The sequence below is a fragment of the Lolium rigidum genome, chromosome 7 (genome assembly GCF_022539505.1).
Source record: "Lolium rigidum isolate FL_2022 chromosome 7, APGP_CSIRO_Lrig_0.1, whole genome shotgun sequence".
In the NCBI taxonomy this organism is placed as follows: domain Eukaryota; kingdom Viridiplantae; phylum Streptophyta; class Magnoliopsida; order Poales; family Poaceae; genus Lolium; species Lolium rigidum.
This window is the reverse complement of record NC_061514.1, coordinates 66,000,984-66,010,538: the sequence shown is the minus strand read 5'-3', so window position 1 is coordinate 66,010,538 and position 9,555 is coordinate 66,000,984. Positions and strand designations below refer to the sequence as shown.

Here is a 9,555-nt window from a genome sequence, read left to right as displayed (position 1 = left end):
ATCTCCCCCCGTTGCCCCCAAAACGCTATCGGCGCAAACTGCACCCCGCTAACTGGAGTGGAACCTGGTGACGGCCCCGTAGCGTGGGGGTCGAACGACGGGCGCCGACAAGGTGCAGCACATGAGAAAACTCGGGTAGGGCCATCCTTGCGTCAACGCCATTCCAGCCCGCCCCTCCTCCCCGCAAGTCGCGGTTTCTCTCCATCCCATGAATCTCACCCGCCGATGCCCCGCACCACTGGAGATAGCTCTCGCCAAGGACGTGTAGAAAAGGCTCTCTCCTATCGCATCCTATGCCGCTACTATTGCCACGCTCGTCGCGTCCTCCTTGGATGTCTGTCGGTGGTGGTGGCTGCGACGTCGCGCGTACTGATCGTCCCCAAGACTACCGTCGAGCCCCACATTTGCCGCCATTCTTGGTAGGACTGCGTCATCGAAAGGAGCAGTCGGCCTTCTGTCTTTTTCTGAGGCCACCACCACGTACAAGAATTTGGCCGACACCCACCCCCACAGTCGTTGCGCTCGTAAGGTGTTCGACATATTTACTAGGTTAGTGTTTTTCCTAATTATGGTCTACAAAATTAGTTAGTGTTTAAATATTTGATTGCTTTGTACTGTGATGTATAGATATAGATAGAGAAGACAAGATGATGGTTCACAACAAATGATGCAAAAGGAGGCCGATGCAACATCCGGAAGGAAGAAATACCTCCTACTCCTCGTCTCTCTTCTTCACCTACTAGCGAAGTTGTTGCCACCTCGCATTGCAGTTTAGTTAAGGGGAAGAGAAAGAACATAGACCATCACCATATGGCCGAAGCCGACATGCTTGAAGACTATTACTTTAAAGAAGGTGCCCCACATGGCCCCAAAGGCTTTCGGCGCCGCTTTCGGATGAACGAAGAAACATTCTGGAAGGTTGTGCACAAGCTGTGCGAGAGTATGATACATATTTCCTCTGTAAAAAAAAGAACGCACTAGATTATATGTTTTCACTTATGAATAGAAGTGCACGACTGCTTTTAGGTGTCATGCAAATGAAGCTACTGGAAATGCTCAGGATGATTACGTACGCATGGCTGAGTCCACGGCCTTCAAGACCGTATACAAGTTTTACCAGACGGTAAGGTCAGTGTTTGGGTCGCACTATCTCAGGGCACCCAGTGAAGAGGACACAGCTCGGATATTGGCTCGAAATGCAGCGAAGGGACTTTCAGGTATGCTTGGAGACTATGATCTATGGATTTGTCATGCTTTTTGGCATGGTTGGATCGCACAATGACATCAATGTGCTTCGATGCTCATCAATATTTGGTAGACTTGTTGAAGGGACGGATTACAATTTGAAGAACAACCAGAAAAGCCATGGCTTTCTTTCCTTCACTTAGCTAACCGCCCTGCGATCAACTATGAGATCAATGGCCACACATGCAACAAATGATCTTACTTTGTTGATGGAATTATACTCCATGAGCGACATTTGTGAAGACAATCTCCACCTCCCCCCCCCCTAGTGAGAAGACGGCATGAGCCATGGCTTTCTTTCTCCAGCTCTGCATCCAAATGATGCACACGGCTTTTTTTTTATTAGATTATTCACGAACCTTACAAGAAACAATACAAAAGACCAAACTCGAAGCAACCTTACTATACCTACAGTGGAATGAAGAGGGTGACAGTACACCAACTCACATCAACCAAAACTAAAACTAAATGCCTTCCCAAACCGCTCAATAGCAGATGAGAAGCACATCCAGTTAAGCAGACTCTCAGCGCACGTCAACGCCGACGCCACAGGAGTTGCTCCCGCCGTCTTCCTCAACTCCATCTTCAAGAGAGATCATCGCATTAACCTTGCTTCAAAATCTGTCTAGTGAAGGCGGCTATAAATGGACGCGCCCTACAAACAACTCTCCTTACCGTGTCCTCCAAACGACCAACCTCTCCTTACCGTGTCCTCCGAACGACCGATCCAACGCATTTGTCAGATATAATTTGATAAATTGGGACGCAGCGCTCTGAGACCCTTCTAGATAACTCATGATAAGATGATATCGTATGAATGTGAGCAGGACCAAGACATCGAGGAAAGATTAACGGAAGGTATGTATAGAAGGGAACATAGGTGTCACTTGTCAGGGAGTTAAACCAGGCACAGATACTATTACTAGCAACTTACACTTAACCAGTCAATAAAAGGAAAGCAACATGTGACGGTAATAGCACCACAAAAGCTCAAACCGCTGCTAAAATTTACTTCACCCTTTGCTTGGGGCACACTGATGACCGACCACAACACTGTTTTCGTTTTCAACACTGATGACCGATCGCAGGACAGGATCAGTACTTGACAGGCATGCCAAGCCGGTCCAGCCTGCCGGAGCCAGGGTACGCCTTATTGGTGAACTTGGCATGCAGGGACGCCGCCGCCGGCCCCGGCGCGAACGGGTGCGCCGACGCCTTCCGGAGCGAGCCGGACTTCTCGTACAGCGCCGGCCTCTGCTTCGGCGCGCTCTGCGACCTGGCCTTGGCGCGGAACGACTCCGTGTTGGCCATGTAGTTGGGGTAGTCGGAGTAGCCGCCGAAGAGGCTGCGCGCGCACTCGCTCTTGGTCGGCGTGAAGACGCTGGCCCGCTTCGAGCTCCCCGGCCGCGACGTCGCCGAGAAGAACTGCGGGCTGTCGTAGAGCTCGGCGAGGTCCACGGGCATGCGCAGCGGGCTGAGCGCCTCGCCCCCCATGCCCACCGACGCCGGGCTCGGCACGGACTGCTGCGCAGTGGTCGAGTCCCTGGACGGCGAGTCCGGCATGGTCGCGTAGCTCCGGCTGTTCTGCTCCGAGGTCCTGGTCGAGCACGACGACTGCTGCAGGTGGCTGCCGCCGCTCCGCCGCTTGGAGGCGTGGTGCCGGCCCGGCTTGCCGGGGTCCACCTCGAGAATCTTGGCGTTCTTCTCGTCGTCCATGTACCTCTCCTCCACCCACCGGTCCAGCCAGTTCCTCCCGCAGGACTCCGACCTCTCCCTCCCCAGCCTGTCGCTGCCCGGCGTCCTCGACGAGCCACCCTGCACACCAAGACGTTGAAAATCCACACTAGAACGGGAAACCGTGACACACAGACCAAGGAATTCATACCTTCAGAGAGCCGGAACGGCCATGCCTGGGCGCGCCGTCGTACGCACCCTGCTCGTACTTCTCCGGCGTCGTCGCCCCCTGCAACGCAAAGCCAGTAAGAGACCGTTGGATCACGACGGCGTGCAAGCCAGCGTTCGGGATGATTACCGGGTGCGCCGCCGCCTGGCGGGAGCGGCTGACGCGGGTGGCGCGCGCGCGGGACTGCACGCTGACGAGCGCCTGCATGCACCGGAGCGTCTCGGCGGCCTGCCGCCGCACGATGTTGCCGCGGACCAGCGCCTGCAGCTTCACCAGCCCGCGCAGCGCCTTGAGTGCGCGCCTCGCCTTCACACGCAAACAACGACAAGCAGGAGAGAGGCTAATCAGTATGGTGGTCCCGGCCGTCGCCATGGGCATCTCTGCGTTGGAGGATGGAGGTTGACATGCCAACCACCACCGCCATTACTGCCGCTACCGCACTAGTAGCAACTTCCGAGAACAGTAACCAAGTAGCAATGTGCAAACGGCAAAAAATGATTTGGCTGCCATGTTCTTGAGAATGGGGAAGGTGAGGATTAAAGCGGCGAGAGCGCCGATGCCTTGCTTCCATAAAAGAAGCCCGGAAGTCTAAGAAGCAGTAAAGACATGGGAATGGCAGAGCAGAAGAACAACGTGGCTTCTCGCAGCTGGAAACGACACCACCGAAACTAGCTTGCTCAAACGGGCAGAGGAATTTCTTGCCTAGAAGCGAAAATTGGAGAATTTTGCAGCAACAAAAAATGCCAATCCTTTGGCTTTAAACTCGAAATTCTTGAAAGCTTGGCCTACCAAAAATCGATTTTGGGATACTCAGAGAAGAAGAAAAAAAAGGAGAATTTTGTAACTAAAAAGTGAAGATTTTTGCTTCAAACCATACAGTACACAAAGCAAATTTTGAGCTTCACAGAAGAAAAGATTTTGAGGGGAGAATCTAACCAGGTAGCCACGAAAAGCGGCCTGGATCCGCACGGCCGCCCACTCCTCATGCTTCGCCCCAGCTGGCGCGCACCGCCCGCTGCTAGTCAGCCGCACCACCGCGGCAGCGGCCTGCGCCGCGGCGACGGCGGCCTCGGCCACAGCCGCCGTCGCCGCAGCCACCGCAATCGCGCGCTTGTTCTGCTCGTCGGCGCCATCGTCCGACGACGCGTACGCACGGCGCGGCGTCGCCGCCCGCTGCGCCGGCGGCGTCGGTGGCCGCACGGGGTCCTTCTCCCGGAAGGACTTCCCGAACCCCCAGCGCTTCTTCTCCCTCTCCGGCCTGTGCTCGGCGGAGGCCCCCTTCTTGCCGCCGCCGCCGCCGCCGAGCAGCCCGCGAAGCCACCTCGAAGCCCACCCCATCGCCTACCGCTACTGCTCCTCCGCCGCCCCCATGGCCTTCTCTTGGTTCCAGCACTTCGCCGGAGCAGATAAGAGGGAGAAAGAGCGGGAGATGAAACCCGAAAGAGTGAATCGCGCACACGCTTACGCACAGCGAGAAAAGAAAAAGGTACACGAGGGAGACGAAGTGTCTAGGGGAAGACTAGTGTGGGGAGCTCTGCCTGTCTTATAGAGGAAGCAGAACTGGTGGACCCTTTTTGTGAAGTGTTTTTCTTATTCGGGGCTGCTCGTGGTAACTTGGTAAGACCGTTAAATAGGATTAACTAGAGGGTTGTATGGGTAAACTGGTAGGTGTTGGTCATGTTTTTCTGCCGGCTGCGGAATGTTTCCTTGCCGAGACAGTGTGGTATAACCGAACGAATGTGCTTACTCTACAAATAGCATTTGTTTGTTGTTTAGATTTTGTTCTTACTATGTACTAGTACTACTATGTAAAATCTATTATTAATTCAAATAATTATTTCCTCTTAACACAATTCAAATGTTTTAAACTTTATAATCTTATAAACATCGAATTTGACTATGTAGAGGATCAAATATAGGTTATGTCTTCAACGAAGATATAAAATGAAATGATATCGAGTGATTCTCCCTACTCCTTAGCTTGTGGCAATTCTTCTTTGAGTTCGCTTCGAGTGCTTCAAGCCTACCTCCACCGCCCCAATGCGCACATCCATTATGAAGCTCGGGGCAATGGTGTTTGTGTTGCCTTTTTGTCGGCATTTTTTCCCGCTTGACCACCCTAATGCACACGAGAGTGGATTTTGTACATCTCTTATTATGTGCTTCTCCTTTTGTCATTCTTCCTAAAACGTTGTCTCACCCTTTGAATTTCCGACTATGTGATTATATTGGTCCAAACAAATAGTAGTACAAGCATGCATTTTTGAGTGGTTTTCTCCCGATCGCGCTCCTCGTACGAGAATTTTCTATTCTGCTCAATTTGCACTTTTGTTTCGAGAAATTCTCTTCTCCTTAGACCTCTTACGAGAATCTTATAGTTTAAAATTATGATGTCAAACTCTTTTTGATATAAATTCATGTGATTTTCCAATCACGTAGGATTCAGATATTATTCATCAATCCTGCATTTTCCACATTCATGCGTTGCTTGAATCTTCGAATTGAAGAGACTGTTCGTATTCTTAACAGGGCTCCACAAAGGTGTTGGAATTTCAATGGGCTTCAGGCCCGTAGCAATGAAATTTCCAAAAATAATATGAGGTCTATTCATGCATGTCAAGAGGTGGGACTGAAGTTTCCTTTCAAATTATTAATTGGCCGAGACGGGGTGGAATCTCCTTAGAGCATGTCTAACAGACCCCTTAAAACGCCCAACCCCGTAAAATAATCGCCGATATACGGGGTAGAGCTATACCCGCTACCATTCGTTGACAACAACATACACCTCTCAAAACTTTATTTTTATGCTCTCTTTATGTTTTCAAAATCAAAGCTCTAGCACAAATATAGCAATCGATGCTTTCCTCTTTGAAGGACCATTCTTTTACTTTTATGTTGAGTCAGTTCACCTATCTCTCTCCACCTCAAGAAGCAAACATTTGTGTGAACTGTGCATTGATTCTTACATATTTGCATATTGCATTTGTTATATTGCTTTGCATTGACAATTATCCATGAGATATACATGTTATAAGTTGAAAGCAACCGCTGAAACTTCATCTTCCTTTGTGTTGCTTCAATACCTTTACTTTGAATTATTGCTTTATGAGTTAACTCTTATGCAAGACTTATTGATGCTTGTCTTGAAGTGCTATTCATGAAAAGTCTTTGCTTTATGATTCACTTGTTTACTCATGTCATACACATTGTTTTGATCGCTGCATTCACTACATATGCTTTACAAATAGTATGATCAAGATTATGATGGCATGTCACTCCGGAAATTATCTTTGTTATCGTTTTACCTGCTCGGGACGAGCGGAACTAAGCTTGGGGATGTCGATACGTCTCCAACGTATCGATAATTTCTTGTGTTCCATGCCACATTATTGATGTTATCTACATGTTTTATGCACACTTTATGTCATATTCGTGCATTTTCCGGAACTAACCTATTAACAAGATGCCGAAGTGCCGGTTCTGTTTTCTGCTGTTTTTGGTTTCGAAATCCTAGTAACGAAATATTCTCGGAATCGGACGAAATCAACGCCAAAGATCTTAGAATCCCCGGAAGCATCCGAACACACGAGAGGGACCGAGGGGGGGCACAAGCCCACCACACCATACCCTGGCGCGGCCTAGGGGGGGCCCGCGCCCCCCTAGGGTTTGGCCAGCCCTTCGACCCCCTGGCGCCGCCTCTTCGCCTATAAAAAGCCCCTGGATCGAAAACATCGACACCAATTGACGAAACCCACAGAAACCTGCCAGAGCCGCCGCCATCGCGAAGCCAAGATCCGGGGACGGGATCTCGTTCCGGCACCTGCCGGAGCGGGGAAGTGCCCCGGAAGGCTTCTCCATCGACACCGCTGCCATCTCCACCGCCATCTTCATCACCGCTGCTTGCTCCCATGAGGAGGGAGTAGTTCTCCATCGAGGCTCGGGGCTGTACCGGTAGCTATGTGGTTCATCTCTCTCCTATGTGTTTCAATACAATAATCTCATGAGCTGCCCTACATGATTGAGATTCATATGATGATGCTTGTAATCTAGATGTCATTATGCTAGTCAAGTGAGTTTTACCTATGTGATCTCCGGAGACTCCTAGTCCCACGTGTGTAAAGGTGACGGTGTGTGCACCGTGTGGGTCTCTTAGGCCATATTTCACGAGAATACTTACTCATTGAATGGCATAGTGAGGTGCTTATTTATATCTCTTTATGATTGCAGCATGTTTGTATCACAATTTATCTATGTGCTACTCTAGTGATGTGTTATTAAAGTAGTTTTATTCCTCCTGCATGTGTGCAAAGGTGACGATGCGTGCACCGTGTTAGTACTTGTTTTATGCTATGATCAAGATCTCTTGTAGATTGCGAAGTTAACTATTGCTATGATAATATTGATGTGATCTATTCCTCCTACATATGCATGAAGGTGACGAGTGTGCATGCTATGCTAGTACTTGGTTTAGTCTCGTTGATCTATCTTACACTAAAGGTTACTAAAATATGAGCATTATTGTGGAGCTTGTTAACTCCGGCATTGAGGGTTCGTGTAATCCTACGCAATGTGTTCATCATCCAACAAAAGTGTAGAGTATGCATTTATCTATTCTGTTATGTGATCAATGTTGAGAGTGTCCACTAGTGAAAGTGTAATCCCTAGGCCTTGTTCCTAAATACTGTTGAGTTACTACTTCTTGTTTACTACTTGCTGCGTTACTACTGCTGAGTTACTACTTGCTTGTTCTACTGTCTCTGGCAGAGCACTTTTCTGCCGTTGCTACTACTTATTCATACCACCTGTATTTCACTATCTCTTCGCCGAACTAGTGCACCTATTAGGTGTGTTGGGGACACAAGAGACTTCTTGCTTTGTGGTTGCGGGGTTGCATGAGAGGGATATCTTTGACCTCTTCCTCCCCGAGTTCGATAAACCTTGGGTATCCACTTAAGGGAAACTTGCTGTCTGTTCTACAAACCTCTGCTCTTGGAGGCCCAACACTGTCTACAAGAATAGAAGCTCCCGTAGACATCAAGCACTTTTCTGGCGCCGTTGCCGGGGAGGAAAGGTAAAAGGCACTCATACTACGGTCCCAGGTAAAGTATTTTTCTGGCGCCGTTGTGTGTGTGCTCGAAGCTATTTCTTTTAGATCCTGCAATTGCATCTTTTTGTTTCTTGTTTACACTAGTTTGGCATAATGTACAAGAGTGAGCTTCTTATTCTATTTCCTGATTTAAAACATGGATTGTTTGATGCGAAAATTAAAAAACCTATGAAATCTTATTTGCATGCTTGGTAGTAATATTAGTATGAACGCTTTGAACACCATTGTTGATAATGATATAGAAAGTTCTAAGCTTGGGGAAGTCTGGTTTTCATGATATTTTTAGTCCCCCAAGCATTGAGGAGAAAATTTTCTTTGATGATACTTTGCCTCCTATTTCTGATTATGATAATGATAGTGGTCTTTTGGTACAACCTACTATGGAGAGTAAATTTTGTTGTGATTATACTATGCCTCCTACACTTGATGAGAATAATAATGATAGCTACTTCGTTGAATTTGCTCCCACTATTACTAATAAAATTGATTATGCCTATGTGGAGAGTAATAATTTTATGCATGAGACTCATGATAAGAATGCTTTATGTGATAGTTATATTGTTGAGTTTGCTCATGTTGCTACTGAAAGTTATTATGAGAGAGGAAAATATAGTTGTAGAAATTTTCATGTTACTAAAATGCCTCTCTATGTGCTGAAATTTTTGAAGCTACACTTGTTTTATCTTCCTATGCTTGTTACTTTGCTCTTCATGAACTTGTTTATTTACAAGATTCCTATGCATAGGAAGCATGTTAGACTTAAATGTGTTTTGAATTTGCCTCTTGATGCTCTCTTTTGCTTCAAATACTATTTCTTGCGAGTGCATCATTAAAGCTGCTGAGCCCATCTTAACGGCTATAAAGAAAGAACTTCTTGGGAGATAACCCATGTGTTATTTTGCTACAGTACTTTATTTTATATTTGTGTCTTGGAAGTTGTTTACTACTGTAGCAACCTCTCCTTATCTTAGTTTTATGTTTTGTTGTGCCAAGTAAAGTCTTTGATAGTAAAGTAAGTACTAGATTTGGATTACTTGCGCGAAATCGATTTCTTTGCTGTCACGAATCTGGGTCTAATTCTCTGTAGGTAACTCAGAAAATTATGCCAATTTACGTGAGTGATCCTCAGATATGTACGCAACTTTCATTCAGTTTGAGCATTTTCGTTTGAGCAAGTCTGGTGGCCTAATAAAATCCATCTTTACGGACTGTTCTGTTTTGACAGATTCTGCCTTTTATTTCGCATTGCCTCTTTTGCTATGTTGGGTAAATTTCTTTGATCCATTAATGTCCAGTAGCT

The 9,555-nt window shown here is 47.5% G+C and overlaps 1 protein-coding gene across 1 annotated transcript; it reads right to left on the bottom strand.

Annotated features, from left to right (window-relative positions):
• Nucleotides 1-2,093: 2,093 nt before the first annotated feature.
• On the bottom strand, nt 2,094-4,486 carry LOC124675562 (protein IQ-DOMAIN 22-like). Its single transcript, XM_047211642.1, has 4 exons — nt 4,085-4,486; nt 3,278-3,454; nt 3,131-3,208; nt 2,094-3,060 (listed from the first exon to the last, which is right to left on the bottom strand). Exons 1-4 carry the CDS (start codon nt 4,484-4,486, stop codon nt 2,341-2,343), a joined length of 1,377 nt encoding a protein of 458 aa, XP_047067598.1. The 3' UTR covers nt 2,094-2,340.
• Nucleotides 4,487-9,555: the final 5,069 nt, after the last annotated feature.

Excerpts from the sequence above, each read along its gene's own strand:
- LOC124675562 (XM_047211642.1), bottom strand. The coding sequence starts at position 4,486 with ATGGGGTGGGCTTCGAGGTGGCTTCGCGGGCTGCTCGGCGGCGGCGGC. Across the intron at positions 3,455-4,084 it reads CCGCTTTTCGTGGCTACCTG|GCGAGGCGCGCACTCAAGGC; the intron begins GTTAGATTCTCC and ends TTGCGTGTGAAG. Across the intron at positions 3,061-3,130 it reads GCCGTTCCGGCTCTCTGAAG|GGTGGCTCGTCGAGGACGCC; the intron begins GTATGAATTCCT and ends CTTGGTGTGCAG.